Source organism: Nesoenas mayeri, assembly GCF_963082525.1.
Source record: "Nesoenas mayeri genome assembly, chromosome: 8".
Taxonomy (NCBI): Eukaryota; Metazoa; Chordata; class Aves; order Columbiformes; family Columbidae; genus Nesoenas; species Nesoenas mayeri.
In genome coordinates this window covers 5,730,551-5,752,745 of record NC_137554.1, presented here as the reverse complement: position 1 = coordinate 5,752,745, position 22,195 = coordinate 5,730,551, and the positions used below count along the sequence as shown (strand labels likewise).

At 46.2% G+C, this 22,195-nt stretch overlaps 1 protein-coding gene across 1 annotated transcript; it reads left to right on the top strand.

Moving 5' to 3' along the window:
• Positions 1–1,157: 1,157 nt before the first annotated feature.
• TSEN15 (tRNA splicing endonuclease subunit 15) lies at positions 1,158–11,988 on the top strand. The gene is made up of 4 exons (XM_080348502.1): positions 1,158–1,214; positions 2,869–2,950; positions 3,891–4,026; positions 11,566–11,988. Exons 1-4 carry the CDS (start codon positions 1,197–1,199, stop codon positions 11,768–11,770), a joined length of 441 nt encoding a protein of 146 aa, XP_080204628.1. The 5' UTR covers positions 1,158–1,196; the 3' UTR covers positions 11,771–11,988.
• The last annotated feature ends 10,207 nt before the right edge of the window (positions 11,989–22,195 follow it).

The following is a 22,195-nucleotide window of genomic DNA, read 5'->3' as shown; positions in this document are numbered from 1 at the left end:
ACAACAGCAGGATGGCGTCGCTGGCTGCTCCACTGGCCTGGTGGTAAGAATGGCAAAGCCACCACACCCAGGGAATGATGGACAAGTGTCTGCGTGGCACCTGCAGGTGGTAAAGAAACACATTAAGTCATAGAATCATAGAGTTACTTTGGTTGGAAGAGGCCCTCAAGATCATGGAGTCCAACCATTAACCCAACACTGGTGCTACGCCATGTCCTGAGAACCTCATGTCTGTCTGTCCAGCCCTCCAGGGCTGGTGACTCCAGCACTGCCCTGGGCAGCCTGTTCCAATGCCCCACAGCCCTTTGGGGAAGAAATTGTTCCTAAATCCAACCTCACCCTCCCCTGGCGCAACTTGAGGCCGTTTGCTCTGCTCCTGGCGCTTGTTCCTGGGGAGCAGAGCCCGACCCCCCTGGCTCCAAGCTCCTTTCAGGCAGTTCAGAGATCAGAAGGTCTCCCCTCAGCTCCTGTTCTCCAGCTGAACCCCCAGGTCCCTCAGCCGCTCCATCACATTGTGCTCCAGCCCCTCACCAGCTCCAGTCCCTTCTCCCAACTCCCTCCAGCACCTCAAGGCCTTTCTTGGTGTGAGGGGCCCAAAACTGCACACGGTATGTTCAGTACGTGGAGATGCTCTTGTAACATAGAGTATTTTTGAAGTGCTCCTCGTCTCTCATAGAAAACATTCTAAGCCCGAACATGCTGAAATTTGTGCCTGGGTTATGAAGCCCGCCTTGCTGGTCTGGAACGCCTCCTGTCCGAGCTCCACATCTCTCTGCCAGGCTCCTCTCTGCTGCCCGGTCTCCACACAGACATGGCAGCCCCAGGGCGCTGCTCTCCGGGCTTCCTGCTCGAGGGAGTTACTTGAAATCTGCAAGCTTCCTTGCGAAATGAGACCTTAAAGTGACTGCGGAGGGATGCGGTGTGACGAGCTAAGCCGGGTTTAGCGCGGGGAGCAGCCCAGCCCCAGCCCCGGCCCGGCGGGAACGGCGCGGAGGCGGAACGCGAGCGGCGCCGCCGCCGTTTCCGGGGAGCGCTGCGCTGCGTCACACCGGGAGCGCATGGAGCCGGCGGCCCGCCCGGGGGAGGAGGGGGAGGATGGGGAGGATGGGGACAGCGGCCCCGCCGAGGGCACCGCCGCGGGCGGGCGGGAGCCGGGGGGTCGGGGGGACTGGGCGGGGGCGGCCGGCGGCAACTGGATGGCGGTTCACCCTACGGTAGGTGTGGGCGGGAGCGGCGCGGCCCGCCAGCGCCCGGGCGCCGAGGCGGCTTCCTCAGGGGCTCGGCGCTGAGGAGGGTCCCTCAGCCACGCCGGGGTCCCCTCAGCCCCTCGAGGGGTGACTCACTCCCGCCGGGGTCCCCTCAGCCCCTCGGGGGCGACTCAGTCACTCTGGGGTACCCTCGGGGGATGACCCAGTCGCTCTGGGGTCCCCTCAGCCCCTCGGGGGTGACTCAGTCGCTCTGGGGTCCCCTCAGCCCCTCGGGGGTGACTCAGTCACCCTGGGGTCCCCTCAGCCCCTCGGGGGATGACCCAGTCGCTCTGGGGTCCCCTCAGCCCGCTCGGGGGTGACTCAGTCGCTCTGGGGTCCCCTCAGCCCCTCGGGGGATGACCCAGTCGCTCTGGGGTCCCCTCAGCCCCCTCGGGGGTGACTCAGTCACCCTGGGGTCCCCTCAGCCCCTCGGGGTCCCAGTCCCCACCCTTGCCCCAGCCCCTGACAGGATCCCCCCACCTTGGCGCTGAGGAACATCTCGGGCCGGGGGTGCACATTGGTGGTCACCCCGAGGCTGAGGGGCTGGGGAAATGGGGGGAGATTTTAATATGTGTCTTTTTATTGGGGCTGTTGAGAGGCTGGGAGGTTGCTGGGGGAACGTACCTGTCTGGAACTATTGCAGTTACAGCTTGACAGTCAATTTTTTCTGCATGTTACTCAATGTTTAACAGAAAGGCAGATTCTCATTTTGTACCAAAAGCTATATCTGCAAAACAGAGTTAAGAAGTTCATTAGTGCGCATAAAGCATTTAACGTAGGCACCAGTGTTACCACACCAGCTGTGCTGGCTAATGAGCACTTATATAAGTTACCTGGACACCTCAGGCTGTCATTCTGCTACAAACGATGATTTTATTTAGTAGTCTAAAGAAACAATACATTTTCTATTTAAAATATAACAACATATAAAACTAATTTCTCTAAGTATAATATTGTATGGCACTTGCTCATTGATGCATTTTAATCTGTAACAGGAAGCCGTCTCATGGCCTTCAGCAGCAAATACATTAGATTTTCAGCTTTTCAGTGAAGTAATTTTTTAATCTGTGTGTATAGAATTACATGAGCTCCCTTTTCATTGGAGTGGGGCTGGGCTAGATGGCATTTGAAGGTCCCTTCCAACCCAAACTGTTCTATGATCCTGTGAATGTCTCTATTAGTAGGGCACGAGGTTGTAAATGCTGACATCACAGCTGGAAAACACCACTGTTTTGAACTTTAACCCTGTCTTAATTTTTAGTACACCGAAAACATAGAGGTATTTAATTTGGCTGTCATCTTATGTTGATGTACTGCTGCGAAAATAGGTAAAATTCATAGCCCTTCTCCACAAAGCTAGAGCTGTTCCAGAAATAGTTGCGATTCCTCAGTTTTTTGTTTATTTGGCTTGCTTGCCGAAGCACCAAAATAGGGGGAATGTGGAAAAAAGAGCTTTCAAGATACCGTCAGAAAACAAGTCCTGCTTTTTAATTGCCTGTTAGACCTTAAAACTGGTTTCAGACTTGAGTGGCTTAGATAGCTTTACAGATTCTGGGTTTGATCTGTGCCTTCTTAATATAAATTCGGCTTTGCTTCACCAACGTTACTTTTTTGGTTTCAGTTCACAGAAATGATGTCTCTCGATATATCTGACAGTACTCAAATCTATGTTGCATTTCTGGTATATCTGGACCTCTTGGAAGGTAATTCAATGAAGCGACCGGATAGACATCTCAACAAATCCGTTTGCCTTTAGCTGCTGTTAAAGTTTGTGCTGGCAATAGAGTCCTCATTTTTAGCTTTATCTCAAAGTTACGAAATCACAGCATTTCGCTAAGGTTACCATTTAGCAAATGGCTGTTTTCTGGGAAGAGCAAGAATTTCTGTAGGAAAAACGATGATTTGGAAGTGTGGTGGCAATAATTATGACAAATGCATTGTAGAGAGTAGGAGCGAGCAGAGTTATAAGATTTATAAGCTGTCTGGGATTTTCCTGTGTTGGTGTTATTGAAAAGGGACAGTCTGTAGGCAGGCAGCTTAATGAAAATACTTGAATTTCTCTTGGAGGCTGGTGATTCTCAAGGTCAGGGCAGGTTTTACAAGCCAGAAAGCACCGTATCTGTTATTGTTACACATCTGAAGAAAATGCCTTAATAGGCGTTAAGTCTCCTATAGTTCTGCAACAAAAACATTTAGCCTTATCCCTTCAAGCAGAACAGAAGAAGTGTGTATTATCATTAATCGTGGTTTTAGCACCTGCTCCTTCACAGTTTAGGGTACTGATTTGGATTATACTTCTATGCTGCACATGACTAAAGCTGCATGTGTTTTATCTTCTTTTTACCTCTTTTTTTAAGTTAATTTTTGGAACAAAGCTTTGTCAGACAGATCCCTATTCACTGTCAGTGCAGCTCTGGAGTCAGCAGACCGCTACCATTCCATGAGTTTCTTTAACAGGATTGATTCTCAGAAGGGGAACTTGACATTTGAATGGGGTAGTTTCCCCTCATGGGAAATGATCTGTGAGGAGAGGGAGGGTAAACAGGACCTAAGACATTAACTTAAATACCAAATTTAATATTTGAATGATTAAAACTTGAGTTTTGTGTTCTGATCCTTCTCATTGATGATGAACCTTTCTAGGGAGAAACTGGCACGAAGTGAAGCATGTTGGAGTAGCGGAACTGCAGCTCATCTGTTTACACGCACGTGAAAAAGAACAGGATGGGTTCCAGGTGATGGTGCCGATACCTGCGCACATATCGTTAAGCCACGAGAGGTGAGGATGTGGTCGGTGTTTGGCTCGCGTTACCAATGAGATAAGATGAAGAACAGATATATTTAACGGGCTGCTGATGCCCTGGTCATGAGGGGAAGGAAACAAAGGAGTATCAGAGGAAAGCAATATCTCAGCCTGTGAGCAGAGTTATTTTGGCCTGCAAACATACATGCAAAGTTGCATTTTCTTTAATTTTCTGAGCTTCAGCTGTCTCTGCTTCTTCCTCCTTGAAAATGGTAATGCCTTTGGTGTCAGCTTCCCACAGCAACTGACTCCTCCTGCTCATTAATGCTTTGAGTTGTTTAGAAGTTCTCTTTCTAAAAATTGTTTAATCTTACGGATAAGCATGGTGGGTTTGGTTTGGTTTGTTTTTTGCTCTGAAAGTATAATTTGGCTACTTTCAACTGGAAATTCCTCTTTCTTATCTAGAATCTAATGTGTGACTGTCCTTTGAGCTTGCCTGACTCTCTTTGCACGTGCAAGACTAAATAATTCTCAAGCAGAGGACAACACAGCTATGACTTTGTAATATTACAGATATTTGCAGCTTAGAGAAATTCCGCTTCAGTAATTTTACAGTATATTTTAAATGGCTGGAAGCTTCAAGCAGCCTCAAACACAGAGTTATTTACTCTCTGATCCTGGCCATCTTTTCTTGTTGGTTTTTGCCTTTCTCCCCTATGATCTCTCTGGAGACCTGAACTATTTCAGCTGCAGCATATTGGTAGTATGTTTTCCAATTTGTTCTGTTCCTACTCCCGCAAGGAGATTGTGCTCAGGGCTGGCTTTACAGATCTTATTAGTGTTTACTGTCCCCTCTTGCTCTGTGGGCAGCAGCCTGACACAGTAGCAGATAGCTGATATATTACGCTTGCAGACATTGTGAGCATTTGTGCACTTCAGGAGTGGTGGTTTAGACATACTATGGGTTTTGCCTTTTTTGTTTTTTAGGTTTTGGAAGTGACAGATCAGTCTCTTGCAGTCTCTCTGCCATGTGTTTTCCCCTTTTAGGATATCTTCAGAGGAAATTAACTTGTGAGGGGGAAGCAAATGACTTCCAAGGTGTTGCTGGATTTGAGCACTTGCTGAAAAATCTTCCGTTTGCAAATATTGGTCGATCACTGTTGTGGTCTCAGTCTTCCAGAGAAATATGGTGTGATCTCAACAGAGGAAAGCTGCTGAGAGGTCTTGCAAGATGCAATGCCGAGTGTCATTTGGCTTCTTTGCAAGAAGCGCTGTTTGTGTGTGATGGGACACACTGCTATTTGTGTTTTGGACTTGATTTTTAGGTGGGAATAGAAGGCAGAAAATTAGGATATGGGATCTTTGAGAACTCAGCCTACGTGCTGAGTTGTGGTGCTTGTTTAGTGCAGTAGATTTCCACCTAGGCTGGAAACTTTGATTCCTGGCTATGGATCAATGCCAGCAAGTATGTTCTAATTAGCTTTTAATGACGGGGAGATATTGCACTGCATGTATGTCCCATCTTGTACTGTTTCATTGGAGCTTTTCACTTGGAGCCTCTGAATTTGTTTGTACTGTGGTGATACTGTTTGCTCTGCTGCTGGCACCAGCACGGATGGAATCCATTACTGGAAGGATGTGTGTTAGAGAGGCAAAGAGTGAATGCGTCACATTGATTAAAAGTACAGTTTGTGACTAAGTTTTGCTACGGGGCAACTACACAGAGTGTATTGTCGCTAAAATGAGCTGAATACCGGGCTGTAATGCCAGGTGAGTCCATTAAAGCCTGTAGGTGCTCAACACCCATAGATGTTGTCAGGCAGGAAGATTGTATATGCTTGTATTGGTGTTATTAAATGTGCGTATGCATGCTTGGAATTCTGTTAGCAGTTCACCGCTGATCAGAAGGGCCTGGTCTGTTTTTGTAGAGAAAGGACAGCATCAGCTTGACTCCTTTGCTGAAAGTGGAAAACACGTAGTATAGACAATAATTGTCGCTTGAGGTTATGTTGCGCAGAGGGAGGCCATTAAAAAGGGATCCCGCAGAAGGAGTTGGAACCAGTATTACAGTACTGCTGCCTCTTTGTTCTGACAGTGATACATATTTGTTGTTGTGATTCTTGATAGCAGGAGGCTTGTTAGGTATCTGAGGTCTTAAATGATATTTTCTCACTTGACTTGACAGGAAAGCTTCTGTACTTTGCGCTACTTTGCCGTTTTGTTCAAAGCAATGCGTTGGCTTTTCATGTTACCTATTAAAGGTGGAGGAACAGGTATGAGTAGGAGTGAACACAGCTCCCTGAGTGTTGAAAACAAGCCGTTGGAAAGGGTTGGGAAGGTGAAAACCTCCTGTCCTCGTTGCTGGGCCTGGAAATGTGCTCAGTGCAAAAGCAGCTGGCAAACAGCAGCGTGTATAAGCAGGATTGCCTGGGGAGGGGCTGCAGGGGTGGTTTTCATCTTGAAGCCATTTCTGCCAGGCTCGGGCTTCCCAGGTGTCTCATCAAGGTTCTGTCCTGGCTGACACTCAGAGGAGTGTGTCCTTAAAAGGCCAGAGTAAAGTTGCTGTGGAAATTACCAGCAAGACACCTGAGCAGATGATAAATACAAGAGCCCTACCAAAAAAAACCCCAATCTGCTCAGTGGTTTTTAGCCTGTTAGAAGATTTCATCATGTCCAGTTTAAGCGTGACAGTTAATTGCTTGAGGCAGAAGCTGTTGCGCTCACTGAGCTCGCTGTCCACTTGTACAAACGGCTTGATGGAAGCTGATTGTCCTGCCCTACTGGTGTAAGGCTGTGTAGTAACTCACTGAATTGCAAAATTCTGGAGCAAAGGGATCACCAGTGTAGCCTCGTACAGTCTGAAAAGTGGCTTCATGCTGTGTGAGCGTGCTCTTAAAATGAAGATTGCTGAATCTTCTGCAAGTAAAGATCTGGAGAATAACATGCAGCTTATGTCTGTCTTGGACTGCTCTCTGAACCACACACAGCTGGCAGAAGTCAGGAGAACCTTGTGTTTGTTCCCCTTTGAATTTAGCACTGATTCACACTTGCAGGAGGAATTTGTAGGTTGATTCTATGACAGCTGGATTTTCTAGATACTGTTGAAAGCCTTCATCCTTCCAAGGACCAGGGAATTAGATGCTGGATTTAGTGGAATTACATGCTCTCTGTCCTAGACATAGAACATCGTCCAAGCAAAATGTTACTAATAAATAATCAGATTAAATGATACATCGCTGCCCTGTTTGCTTTTTGTATGCAAGTGCTGGGTATGAAGGATGAAGTCCCCTGCATGAAGTTACGGAGTAAAAGAAAGTGAAGTTTATTTTAGGTGAAGAGTGAAAGCATTATTTTGTTAAAATGGTAATCTAATTTGGAAGAAGACTCCAGAAATGTTTCATTATAAAGCCAAGAAGCATGCTTAGAAGTAAATCTGAGGACTGGAAATTATTTATCCTCTTTTAAATGTGTAGTCTGAAGTAGACCTTAGTCTAATCTAAAGGTGTTTTACTTCTAAGAAGCACTGTTATCATACATGCACTGGAAGTGTCACATGTGCCTTATCTTGCATCCCCTTCACAGTTTTGTCCCAGCTGTTCTGCTATGAGCATTATTTGAGTTGGTTGTGCAGTACTAAGAGGGAACGTCCTATAGTTGGTGTGTCTTGTAGAACTTGGCTGAATTTTGATATACCAGTTTCTTTCTCTGGAGTGAAAAGGGCAATGTTATTTTGTTGGGAACAGATCATTAAGATTTCTGATGTGTGTTGAAGGCCTACCTAGAATTAAAGTCTTTTGTTAGTTAAAAAGAAGTAAAATGGGGGAAAGATGGAAAATTATTTTCTTTGAATGGATTTGCATGGATTCTTGGTTTTGTTTTGTTGTTGGGTTTTCTTTTGTTTTTAAGCTATTAATTGCAACAATAATATAAGACCATTGCCATTTAGTTCGAATGCAGCAGTAAAGGCAGATGCAGGATGACATTCATAGTGCAGTTACCTTAGCTGCAGTTGTCCTTGCATGATGTTAAATAAATTAAACCTGCTCTTATGACTAATTCTCTGGTTAAAAAAAAGCAATCCCTACTCACCGTAGTTTATAGGTATCTAGAAAGCCTTTTCTAAAGTCCTTCCTGTGATGCTTTAGAAATTCCAGGTCTTACTTTTGTGCATCTCCTTCACATATTTGAGGTTAAATCCCTTTCATCTCCAGCAATGAGGTGTATGTGAGGTTGCTTCCTGGGTTGAAACTGTGTTTCTTATGGTGGGAGCAGATCCTAGCTGGCAGCGAACATGCAGACAACATCAGTTATTATAGATAGATTTTCAAGCTATTTTGAAAACTTTGGACTGTATGATCTGTAACAGAAGAGAATTATTATTTAATTTTTTTTTTCTATTTATGGGACTTAAATAAAACTTCCCAGTGTTTTTTGTGATGTATGTGTTCCCCTAGCTGCTGTATGTTTTCCTTTCATAGTGCCTTTGTTTGAAATGTACCTTTTTGTGTAGGAAACCTAAAGCCAATTATAACATTCAGTGGCTTTTCTTGATGAGAAGGAGAGAAGGGAGAAGAGTGGTTGCAGGATATTTTAACTCCCAGCCTTCCTGCTGTGCATGCAGCACACCTGATTGTTCTGTTCGCTCTCTTGGGGCTTGAGATGCTTTTTATTTTTTATCAGGTAGTGGCATAAGCCCTGAGAAGGCTGCATGTACAGGGCTGACTGTCCGTGCTCTTCTTCGCCAGGCTGAGCCTGTGTATTAACAAGGCTGAGCCTGTGGATGGGCAAGTCTGAGGTGAGGAACAAGGCTGAGCCTGTGGATGAAGATGTACTGAAGTGATTTGAGTATTGTGTTGTACAGTGTCCTTCAGGAGATGACAAAGTGAAACAGTGCCTTCTTCCAGTGCAGGCTTTACTTGAGGCTGGCCTGAAAACTCGCTAAACTTTTATTCAGACACTGCAGAACTCAGCTGCACCTTTTATCATGTTAAATCTCTATGCTCTGCTTAAAACCTGATGCCTGTTGGAAAGGAGGAGCCACGTAGAGCTAGTCCATGCCAAACGCTTGACACCAGGGCTTCTTTGAGGTTCATGTTGTTGGAGCATGGCCTGTGAATGCTGGAGAACCAAACCCAGAGTCATTGTGGACCCCTTGGTATCTCTGGGATCAGTGTTTGCAGAATATGTCCTAATGAAGTTGTGACTCTTGAGGAAAAGGCTGGTCTGGATGCTGGTGACTGGAGGTTGTCAAGACTCCACATATGCCAAAGTACTGGATGTATTGAATTCTCCTGTTCCAGAGTCTTCTAATATTTGACACTTGCAGAAGCATTAAATCCACTTCTACTTAAGCAAAAGCCATCTTTTATTACTGACATCACTCGTATGGTGTAGCAGATGTACTGGTCATTAAGGAGCTTATCTGTAACCATTAACAGTAAACAAAGTCCACTAGCTCTGTTGGGGGAGGCATTACGTGTGGGCTTCTTGTTTAGGACTTCACTTTGAGTGAGATGGGCAGCCTAGAGGGCTGTGTCTCTTGAAGTAAAGGCTTCTTACCTTGTTTAGGAGGTCAGATGTGCATTCCTTTGAGTTTTAGAAGGCCAAGAACAATTATTGCTTTTTTTTTTTCTTTTCCATATAGGGTGTTAGATATGTCAAAAGGATTAAAAAACCCTCCACCTTTCCTGCAGTATTTCATCTTCCTGTTCATGGCAGGTAGCAAGTGCAGTGAAATCGGCACAAACCCAGTTGTTCTCTGGCTCCTTTGAAATCTCCGCTGCTGCAGAGCAACCTTGTGAACATGCAGGATGCAGAGGCTCACAGTGATGCCTTCAGGGGAGGAGAGGAAACGCAGGCGCCTGATACAGACTTCCTGAATTCCGAAGCTTGTTCTTTCAAAAGATCCCCTCTCACGAACCCGCAGATGTGCTGCACTGCGTTAGGGCTGGTTGTGGTATGCCAGGGTTTCACCACCCTCATTGTAAAAAATGTCTTCCTCATGTCCAGCCTGAATCTCCCTCCTTTAGTTTAAAACCATCACTCCTTGTCCTATCGCAACAGGCCCTGCTAAAAATCCTGTCCCCATCTTTCTTATCGGCCTCTTTTAAGTCCAAAAAGGCCACACTAAGGTCTCCCCAGAGCTTCTCTTCTGCAGGCTGAAGACGACAAAAAATGTCACATTGCTTGAAGTACGAGTCTTTTGCAGGTGTCTCCTGTTGGTGGCCAATACAGTATCTCTTTGCTTACTTGTTCTCTTGTTATGAAATGTGCTGATAGCAGGAGGAGCAGAATATGGCTTTTCACAGCCTTAGGATCTCTCTCACTCTATTGTATTGCATTACATATGGGCCAGTGGTGAAAGCAGAAGAAAAGGCACTACTGAGTTCAGCCCAGTTGAATTATGACCAGCTCAGGACACAGATGGATACTTAAGAGGGTCATGGGCTTAATAGCGTACGCTTTCCAGGCCGCTGCTTATTCTCTGCCACTTCCCATTTGGCTTTTGTTAAGAGATCAAAGAGCTTTGGAAGGAAGATGATGATTAAAGTTTGAAAGCTGATGCATTTACAAAGAACCTTATTTTCAGCTACAGTGCCTAGCTTCAGAAATGGACATTTTCTGATGAGTGAGATCTCAGGGGCACACGAAGCGAGGGGCGGTTTTTGCCACTGCACAGCTGACCTCTCCACAGGCTGTAACCTGGCCGGGCAATCCCACACAAGGCCTCTTGCACCCAAGGTTTGGGTGAAGGAGAAAGCTCCCCATGAAACGCTGCTATGGGGAGTTACTGCTCTGTGCTGCTTCAGAACTTCCTCCCCGCTCAGAACAGTAACGCAAGGACTCCAGAAATGAATGTTGTCTTCAGCTCTGAACTGAAAAGTAACTGGCATGTTATTCTTCAAATAAGCCGAACAGGAAAAATTGCATAACTTTGTCTTGAATTTTTAAGGAAGATGTTATTTATGCCAACTGTCTTGAAGAACATTAGTCTTGTGGCTTCTAGTCTAGACGGGGAGGTAGAGAAGCCTGGCGTTGGTTCCTGGGTCATCACAGCCTGGCAGAGAACTGCAGCGCAGAGACTGGAGGATTTATCTCTACAAATGGAACAAGCTTTAATTATTTTGTTCTCTAATTGGACACCGTGTGTTATTCAATTAGATATATATATATATATATATATTTTTTTTTTTTTAATCTGATGAAAACAAGGCCATTAGAGATTGCCATGCTATGATCGTGGTAGTGGAAGGATGGTCGAGCCATGTGCATAGTCGTACACCTAAGCAAACCTTAGAAGTGTGTGTTGAGCCATTTCCAACAGAGATGGATATAACTGATTCTAGTTTTATTAAATTATTTGTTTGGTTTTGTTGCTTGATTCTATACCTTTGGATTTTTAGTAGATTTGGATTTTTGGACTTGGTATTTTTCTTTTATATTATACTTTCTTTAGTGAAGACAAACATGCAAAGCAAAACTAGGCTGAATAAAAATAGCAATGCCGCATTTCTACCTTTGTGCCGTTGTTAGGTGGTTCTGGACTCCTTTCTAACCGCCTGTTTCCTCTTCCAGGATAAGAGAAATCCTGACAAAAGCGTCTCTCCCAGCGGACAATCCCGACACCCCGCTGTCGGTTACCTTGGCCATAGTTGAGACAGATTCCACAGTGGTCTACTATAAAGTGACTGATGGCCTCGTGATGCCAGATCCTCCTGCCGATGCTGAAGATGTGGACGATAAACAGTGGAGAAAGAAAAGAAAGAAGCTTTTCAAATGATTAAGACAAACGGACTTTTCTTCAGCTACTGTCCTCAAAGCTAAACAAATCCAGGAACTTATGCATGTGCATAAGTAGTGTGCTGAAGTCTGCCTTCTGCATATCAAACATCTGGTCCGGGAGAAGAAAGGCTTGTGCAGCTGTGCTGTAATGAAATGCTATTTAAAATATGAAGTGGGTTGCGCTTTGAGACAGATTATTCCCAACTAATAAATATACCTGTGAGATGTTTCCAAAGCTGGTCTCCTTTGCATCTAACACAATAAACACATCCTTACCCATATTGTAAATATTGGTTAAAGTAGCTCACAGAGTGTCTTTGTCTTAACTCTGTCCTTAATACTGGCCATAGTTCTGCTCCTTAAACTGGCTGCCCAAGAGGTGCTTCAGCTAGGAGCAAATTAAGAGGAAAAAGCCTGACTTTTAGTTTTTCTATGGGAATTTTCCATGGCTTTAACATAGAAATCTTCTTCAGGTTAAACTTAGAGTTTCTTGGCAATCAAATACCATCCCAGAAGCAGTTTCTTGAGTACAAAAAGGTCCGTATGACATTTGTGTGGCCAAGGACCACACATTCAAAATTTGAAGCACAAGAGCTCTTTTTTTTTTTGTGCTTGGGTATGAGAACGGGAGGGAATCCAAAAAAACAAGTTGGAAATGAAAGACCAGTTAAGCTTTACTGTCCACACTCCGTGGATGTGAACGCTGAGCTGCTGGAGGAACCGAACGAGCCCTACGTGAGGCTGTGTACATTGGGATGCTTTTTTGGTTGCTTTTCTTTCCTGTACAGTAAGGCGAGACCGTGGGTCTGTGGGCTTTGGTCATGGAGAAGGGCAAAGAAAAATCCTCTCATTCTCAGTCTTCGTCCCCTCATGGAGGAAAAACGTAACCTTATTTTGGTCCGATGCCATACGGCCTTAAAAAGGTACCTGTGTGCTGCCTCCTGCTGTGCTGGGCTTGACTTTAACATCAAAATGTCATACACTCTACAGCTTATTCTAGAAAGTAAACCTTGCACTTTGCTGGGCTACAAACCTCCAGGTAAATTGTGTTAGATGCCTCAGCCCCAGTGTGTGCAGGGAAAATATGTGAAGAAGGCTATGAGAAATACTACATATTGCAGAATTTATACCTAAGTGACACACAACCCCAGAAGCAAGTGCTTTTGCATTTGCTTCAGTTTCAGGGAAATGCTGCCATTGTGCAGTTTGCTGCGTGGCTGATGCTAACTTGGCTTTTCTCCTTCGTTTTGTTGTTTCTAGGCACGCAAAGCGGCACATAACATGAGCCTCCTGTTCTATATACTGCAAACTGCTTACCCAGGGGCTGGAGAGACTGTCCCCGGAGCCTTTGACTTCTGCCATGTGTCCCACTGAGGAATAGTTATTATACAGACCTTTTTCCAGCCTTGTTGGGTTGTGCTGGTTCTTTATTTCTGAGGAAAAAAGAAAAGAATAATAAATAATATCCCTGCACTGTTTGTCCCATATGTATTGCAGTGCAAACAAGGGTATGTTAAATAAGTGGGAAGCCAGCTGTGCCGGCCCTTTGCGTGCTGAATAAAGATGGAGAGAGACGAAATGTCCAGCACGGTAACGCATTGAAATTCCTCAATCCACAGCGTCTTGGTGCTCAGCCTAAAGCATCCAAATGTTCCTGTGCTTTACATGTTTGTGAGGCCTCTGTGGAAGCGTCAGCCGTGACACCTTTGCAAATCCACCTCTTATTTCAGTCTGGGAGATTTTACATCTTGCCATCTTTTTGATTTTCTCAAGTTTTATTTGTCATGCACAGTTTGATTTGTTTGACTGCTCACCCTTGACCAACAGAAGGTGTTATTTTAAAACCTTAAGAATATCTTTGTCCAGTAGATTATTGTTTCAAGTCTTTTCTGTCTTCAGAGAGATATTTGCATTGAAGCTTCCCCACTGAGTCAAGAATGACAGAGAAGCAAAGTGATATTTTGGCAAGGATTTGAGGGCGAGACTCAATGCCCAGTTACATAAACACGCGTCCACTTTGCTTTATGTAAACTGTTCCCTTTGAGCGCTACTGGCACCGTCACCCCAACTGTCCTATATTCAGCCTGACTGTTTGTAACGCACACAGAACCTTTGATGCAGCAAAAACACCAGTCAAGAAGCAGGAAGCCTTGCTCTGTCCTTCAGAAATTACTAGAAGAATGACACCGTCTCCTCTTGTCACCCGTTCTCAAGCTGGGCAAGGTTTTCCACAGCATCTTTTGCTTGGACACAACATTGAAATTTCAGTAACATCACTAAAGCCAAGCGATCTTATTCTTTATCATTTCTGGGTCAGCAACCCAAATAAGCTTTTTTGCTTTATTTAAATCATTTTTTTTGTTCTAATAAAGAGTATGCATGAATTTATTAATCATCCTGTGAGTACTACAGGTCTATAGGAATTGGATGTTTAATGTAGGTGTCCTGGTAGTTTTCAAGAGTCTGAACTCCACCAACGAGGCTGTAGGTCCCGCTTTACATAAACGGGCTTTACAGTTAATCTCTCCCAGTCCTCTGGGGATGTTTCAGTTCTCCCTTATAACCCAAGAGTTTAAAATTTCCTTAAGTCATAAAGCCAAAGTAAATAAACTGAGATAAATTCAGGCCCTACTGACTCAAACCCAATAGCCCTTCACCTCCACTTTCCTTAGTTTACTTTCATTTTAATCATCCTGCTGATAAATGGTGCTTTGCAAGGCTGCAGCAGTAGCGTTGAACGCTTCAGCCTTTTCTTAGAATCATAGAATCACAGAATATTTTGGGTTGGAGGGACCTTCCCAGCTCCCCCAGTTCCCCCTGCCATGACAGGGACATCTTCACCAGCTCAGGTTGCTCAGAGCCCCGTCCAGCCTGGCCTGGGATGTCTCCAGGGATGGTTCATCCACCACCTCTCTGGCCAACCTGGGCCAGGCTCGCACCACCCTCAGGGCCAACAATTCCTCCTCATGTCCAGCCTGAATCTCCCTCCTTGAGTTTAAACCATCACCCCTTGTCCTATCACAACATGCTCTGCTAAAGTCTGTCCCCATCTTTCTTACCAATCCCTTTTAAGTATGGAAAGGGTGCAATAAGGTCTCGAGTCAGACTCCTGTCCCTGCCCAGGACAACCTCAAAATTCACACTACGTGTCTGAGGACATTGTCCAAATGCTTCTTGAATATTGGCACTTTTGGGGCCATGACTACTTCCATGGGGAGCACCCCATCCCTTAATCACCCTCAAATTTCTCTCTCCATGCTACTTGGAACCTCCCCTTTATTTCCAACCATCCTGCTACCACCCAATCTTCTGCCAGGGTGCTGAGATGGTCTCTAAGAAGCCATCTATGCCCTTCTCTGTGCTTGTCAACTGGGCGTCTTGATCCCACCAGACCAAGCCCATATCCCACCAAAAATCCAGCTACAATCCTCAGCAAGGTCTCACGAGCATCATGCCCAACCTGCTCTCCCTTCATGGTGCAGCGTGGCTGTCGCCCACCTTTTCCATCACCCGAAACACTCAAATTAACACCCATTCGGGCTGTTTGCTGGATAAATGTGCAGGGCAGAGCCGGCTGCGTCCGCACCAGAGGGCGCTGGGAGCTTTTCGCTTCTGCGAAAGCCCGAGCTTTGCAAAACTCTCCTCTAACTCCACTGCCTGCTTCTTGTGAACAAGAGGAGAGAGAAAGCAAAACACAGGCCGCAATAACTCGGTTATTCTCATTGATTTAGGGGTCTGCAAGCGACTCTGCTGTAGTAATTTTGGATTCTCACAAAGGGACTCGTTGGAAACTAAAAGCATCCGAAGGTGTTTGTCTGGCTGTGCCGCTGATTTCCACAGGCAGGGGGTACAGAATCTTTCTGTGGACCTGAGCACCCCCTCTCCTCATCCTTGCTGGATGCTCCTAGTACAGCCCAGCCAAGCCCAGTATAGCCCAGCCAAGCCCCGTATAGACAAGCCAAGCCCAGTATAGCCCAGAACAGCCAGCTCAGACTGGGTTTACCCTGATGTCCCCCTTGTCACGACAGATGAGCATCCCTTCTGCAAGCTGCTCTGATCTGACCGTTTTATGATACCACCGCTTGGTGGATGTGATTTTCCATCGCGATGGACTTATTTAAAGAAATAAAAAAGAGAACATGATTTTGGCAATCCCCAGAGGCTTTGTTAAGCCCCCCTTACTTATTAACAGCACTACATGACTTAATTAGGCTGGTAGGGTGTTCAGGACACTGATTGTTACACGGCAGGTTTCTCCAAACCTGCCCCAGTCCTCACTCTTTCCCATCTAATTCCCCCATATAAGATATAAAGTTATATCCACAGTGTTTAGGAAGTTGACTCCAGCACGATGTCAATCCCCGCTTCCCACCTCCTGCACAGAACCTCCTAGATTCATACATGCGTTCTTTGAAAGCTTAAAATAAACACCTAGAGGGGAAAATCCAGCTGGAAACCAGCCATAAAAGATCATATTTAACATAGAAGAAGATAGGATGACATCAATAATACCATGTCATACAAAAGAAGTGGCCGAGAGAGACTAGAAATACTTGCTGTGCTTAAAAATATGGTACATTCTGCAGAAAACAGTAGGGCAGAAGAGAAAGCAGTCATTCTCCCAGGAAATCTTCATTTACCTTCTACTTTCAGTTTTGGGATAGATGAGAAACTGTTTAGGAAAGAAATAATGAGTTGTACAAATCAAGGGAAGTATCAAGGTGGAAGGAGGTTACTCAGGGGTTTGTTCAAGGGTTAATGTTTGGTCTCTTATTGATCACTATTTTAATTGATGGTGTTAGACTAAACACAAGCACAAAGTTAATTAAGTGTCAAAGCAGCAAAAAATATGAAAGGGGAAGAGAAAATCACGTGAGAAGAAGCAAATGGCACTGAGAAGTGGAGGGAAATACCCCCGTGTAGCACATCCAGGTACAAACTTCATGCTGGAAACTTTGGTGTGCTGGTTGGGAGGGGTAGAAACCAGGTTTTGGATGTAGCAGTGAAATGCCACCAAATAACATGGGCGTGAAAAGACAAATGCAATTTCTAGGACCTCTCGGCGGCAAAATACTTCCAGCAGAGATGGGTAATCCAAGAGGTGCCAGCACTGAATAAGGAGCCTGCCCTGTCTCGAGGACACCCTGGGCCATGTTGGGCATCCAGGTGCCATTACCAGGCTGGGTAGGGCTGGGTGCCCTCTGGGAGAGAGCTGAACATGCTCAAAGGCTTCCTCACCGTTTGACTGAAGCAAATTCTCATGGAAATCTAAGTACAGATGTTGGGCAACACCGTAGCAAGGAACATCATGACGGTCAACACTCAGCTGGCCCCTCGTGCCGCTGGAGGAGTAGACAGTGACTTGCAGGACACACAAACAAACCTTCACCGTGGTTGGAGCAGGAACAAACAGTTGCTGCATGCAGGGTGCTTCCTACAGCAGGGATGTCGTGTTAGAATCACAGAATCATTTTAGTTGGAAGAGACCCTCAGGATCATTGATTCCACCCATACCCCACCCCTGGCACTGCCCCATGTCCTGAGAATCTCATGTCTGTCTGTCCAACCCTCCAGGGATGGTGACTCCAGCACTGCCCTGGGCAGCCTGTTCCAATGCCCCACAGCCCTTGGGGAAGAAACTGTTCCCCACATCCAACCTCAACCTCCCCTGGCGCAACTTGAGGCCGTTTCCTCTGCTCCTGGCGCTTGTTCCTGGGGAGCAGAGACCAACACCCTCCATGCTTCAACCTCCTTTCATGTTGGGATGACGGGTTTGTTTCACAGGAAGGGAAATGAGCGGAGATTTACCTGCTTGGCTTGTCCGTCTGGCTTGGAGCTCTGTGTGACTGGCAAGGGAGGTTTGCTGAGCGAGCTGAGAGAGGGTCAGGAGAGCATCTGCCTCCAGGAACCTGGTTTCAAGACCACCAGGAGAAACACAAGCTGGGATCTGAGCTAGCTGGAAACATTTTTAAAGTGTATATATATTTATTTTTACTGCCTATTAAAATGTGTTGCCAAAGTGATGCATCTGTTTAAAAGAATTTAAGCTGAGCAAAGGGAATTTACATAGCAACATAAAAATCCTGAAAACCTCTGGGTGGTAATTTCCCCAAGTGAGACTGATTCCTGTCGAGCGTGTTCCCCAGCATCGCCTTTAATTGCTAGAGCCTCGCAGAAAGACCTGCTTGAAGAAAGGAAGATAATCATTAGCCTCGTGTTTTTCTCACCTTTGTTGTGAGTCTGCGGGGACCGGCCTTTTCTACAGTTATTATTTAGTCAAATCATTTTGTTCTAGTGGGTTGGTAGAAGGGACAACTGGGCTGGAGGAAGGGTGGTTGCATTGTGCTGCGCTTCTATTGCGGGCTTCAGGGACATTAATTTTGTTGGCATGCGTCAAAGCAAGATTTCCCTCCCGTTCCACAAAATCACAGAATTTTGAGAAAACATGCAAACAAACGAAGAAGGAGCCTAAAAGAAAATAGAGAAATATATGTATCATATGTATTTACGCAGGACTCTTCCAGCAGCACATGGGACGAGTGGTTCTCTCTATTTTTTAACAGCCAAGCGGCATTGGGAAACTCGGTCTCAATCCATTGCGGAGGTAAGTAAATAACTGAGATCACAACGCCGAGGAAATTGCAGATTATTTGGGGAAGAGCAACAGAGATTTAGAAAATGAACTTCAGCACTGGGACTAATAATAAACCACGACGATTTGTCGCAGACCCACTTGGGAAGGGGGCTGGTGATGAGGACAAAATCGAGCTAAAAGTGAGGTTGTTTGGTAAATGGGAGTGCTGAGGCGTCCTGCTGAGGGCCCAAGTGTGGGAAGTTATCTAAAAATAAGCAAATAAACCCCCCAAAGCTCTGAAGATTTCAGCACCATCTGGAAACTCTGGGAAAAGCAAAGCAGCTTGTGCTGTGGGAGGTATTAAAGAGCAGGGTTTATAAATATATATATACATACACGAATAGATGTATGGAGATGTATATCAAAGCAACGCACATCACCAACAGAGGTGAGGCCAAGGCTCTGAAGTCGAATCCAGCTGAAGATGTCTGAAATTACAGTTTAGTAGGATGGGGGCTGGGGTTTGGGATATTTTGTTTGGTTTCTGCTCCAGCCTCGGCCTTGCTTGTTGCTCATGTCCCATGCCCTCATATGGTCATTACATCGGGCAAGTTTTATGGAAAGAAAAGGGGAAAAAAGTGGAATTTACCCCAGTGGGACATTATAAGGTGATTTAGCGTGGATCTTTTGGACCAGAAGCAATAACGGAGCCAAGCAAAACTGAGCAGCCACCATCTGAGAAGGGTACAGAAAATCCAGCAGAAAACAACCAGAGCTGGAACGGTCTTGAAAAATCCAACGAGATTTGAGTGTATTGGCAGAAAGACAATCCTATGAGTTAAAAAAATAACAGGAAAGGTGTTTTTGCCAGTTTGCTGAGCTGAGGTGCCAATTGTTCAGCTCCCCATCCCAGAAACACCAAGTGTTAGGAGCTCCACCAAGCCCCATGTGGAGACCTTGACCTGTAGCTATCTTTACATTGCTTAATGCACATGGTTTGTCTCTGAGATGAAAAGAAATATAAGGAGGTGTGGGGCTTTATCGTTGTGATGAATTTATTTCAAGGTGGACTTAGGGAGTCTTGACTTTTCAGGAGAAGAACCACATTGTATCCCGAAGCGATGGGAGCACGTATGAGCCGTGAACAGGTCCCTTATCTTTAGATCCCAGTTCAGCCCCCTAAAATGAGGATTACTTCAAGGTGTGGAGTGGTTTTGGTTTGGTTATTGCTTCCACACCGGGTTGAACCAATAAAGTGCAGTTGACTTGCTAGGCATGAGCAATTAAATCAAATGAAATTAAAAAGTTAAGCTTTCATTATCTGAAACTGAGCACTGGAAATTAATAGACACTTATGGCCTTAAACTCTGTTCTTCAGATCTCTAGCTGCAAAAGGGAACAGCACCACCCCTGCCTAATTTCCTCATCTAATTATATAGGATTACAATGCTTACAGCTCACTAATGCTTGTGCATCATTTTGGTGAAACACCCCGAAGGTAAGAGTTCTGTATTCAGTGCTGTGTCCTGACGCTCTCTGATTAATAACTGATGAAGTAACATGCTGATGAGAAGGATAAGGAGGACTATAGATTGACTCCCCATTTACTGAACGGAAAAAAATAGTATTGACACGTATAACAAAAGACTATTTTAACACTTACCTACAAGAAGATCAAGCACAGGATGATAAGAAGATCCAGCCCAGGTGGCACAGGCAGCCTGAATTCTGGCATCTCCCGGTGCCAGACTTTGCAACCCTAAAACTTCCCATAACAGACACAAATTCCCTCTTGGGGTGGACACACGGATCCCGAGGTGGATGTTGCTTGAGGGGACATCGCTCCCAAACGTGGGGACCCCCAGCCCCACCACTGGCATTGGGGGGTCACTGCATCCACCCTCCTCGGCTTCTGTGCCTTTGGAGAATTAGCCCCCCAAATCAGCGTTTTGGCAAAAATATAACTGTAATACTGAATGTTTTTTTGGGAGGGGGAATGCCTGGCATCTCCAACGATGGCAAAATTATCAGCCCTATGGACAAGCAACCTGTGTCTGGTGTTCCTGATAAGCAGACCCAGCAGCGCCCTGGCCCCGGCAAATCCCGGTGTGCTCCCAGCATCGAGGAGCAGTTACCACGGGAAGCCCCAGAAACCCTTCCTCTGGGATGCGATGGTGCTGCCCCACTTCAGGGCTGGCAAAAAGAAATGCCTAACTTGGCAAAAGGTTAATATTTTATTACAAATGTCAGTCTTGGGGGGAAAAAAAAAGCAACAACTAGGGCTTCTAATCACATTGTATAACGCATTAGGGAAGAAGACATTATTTTAGTGGAAAGCTGAGACATTTCATAGTGCATTTTTCACCCTGAGCCAGGGTTCCATCTCCAAGCACTTCCCTTGCCGGTGCATCTTACGCTCGCAGCTCACGTCCTCCCGGCCCAGTCTCTGCCACCTCTCCCTGCATCCTTGTATTCCCACATCCCTGTATCCCTGCATCCCTATATCCCCGCATCCCTGTATCCCTGCATCCCTGTATCCCCGCATCCCTGTATCCCTATATCCCCACGTCCCTGTATCCCTGTATCCCCACATCCCTGTATCCCCGCATCCCTGTGTTGCTGCATCCCTGTATCCCCACATCCCTGTATCCCTATATCCCCACGTCCCTGTATCCCTGTATCCCCGCATCCCTGTATCCCGGCATCCCTGTATCCCTATATCCCCACGTCCCTGTATCCCTGTATCCCCACATCCCTGTATCCCTGCATCCCTGCATCCTCGCATCCCTGTATCACTATATCCCCACGTCCCTGTATCCCTGTATCCCCACGTCCCTGTATCCCCACGTCCCTGTATCCCTATATCCCCACGTCCCTGTATCCCTGTATCCCCACATCCCTGTATCCCCGCATCCCTGTGTTGCTGCATCCCTGTATCCCCACATCCCTGTATCCCTATATCCCCACATCCCTGTATCCCTGTATCCCCACGTCCCTGTATCCCTGTATCCCTGCATCCCTGTGTTGCTGCATCCCTGTATCCCCGCATCCCTGTATCCCGGCATCCCAGCATTCCCACATCCCCGCATCCCCCTCTCCCCGGCAGGAGCCAGGAATCCTCTCGCTGCCGTGGTTTTCACCATGGCCCTGCCAGGGCTCCTCAGCCGGTGAGGATATCTATATTTAGCTGCCGTGCAGCGGCATTTCCAGCTTTCTATTTTTGTAAATGCCATTTCCTGGGAAAGAGGCTGAGCCGCCTCCGATCTGTGTGAGCACCGGGAGGCGGGAGCTGTGTTTTTTGCTGTGTGTGTGGATGGCGGCACCCGTGCTGCTGAGCAGAGACTGCGGTGATTTCTCCTGCCCTGGGCACAGCTTGGCACACCAGTGCTGGTCCCAGTGTCAGTGCTGGTCCACCTGGTGCCTGCAGCTCCACCAGTGTGATACCAATGCACAACCCATTCCCTCCTCTTTTAATCACAGAATCGCAGAATGGTTTGGGTTGGAGGGACCTTCCCAGCACCCCCAGTGCCCCCCTGCCATGACAGGGACATCTTCACCAGCTCAGGTTGCTCAGAGCCCCGTCCAGCCTGGCCTGGGATGTCTCCAGGGATGGTTCAGCCACCACCTCTCTGGCCAACCTGGGCCAGGCTCTCACCACCCTCAGGGACAACAATTCCTTCCTCATGTCCAGCCTGAATCTCTCTCCTTTAGTTTAAAACCATCACCCCTTGTCCTGTCGCAACAAGCCCTGCTCAAAAGTCTGTCCCCATCTTTCTCATAGGTCCCTCTGTCAGAGGTATTCCTGAATATTCCAAAATATTCGCTTATGCCAGCACAAGTGATCAGATT

Coding starts and splice junctions, on each gene's coding strand:
- TSEN15 (XM_080348502.1), top strand. Junction 2,951..3,890: donor ATATCTGGACCTCTTGGAAG/GTAATTCAATGA, acceptor GAACCTTTCTAG/GGAGAAACTGGCACGAAGTG. Junction 4,027..11,565: donor ATATCGTTAAGCCACGAGAG/GTGAGGATGTGG, acceptor TTCCTCTTCCAG/GATAAGAGAAATCCTGACAA.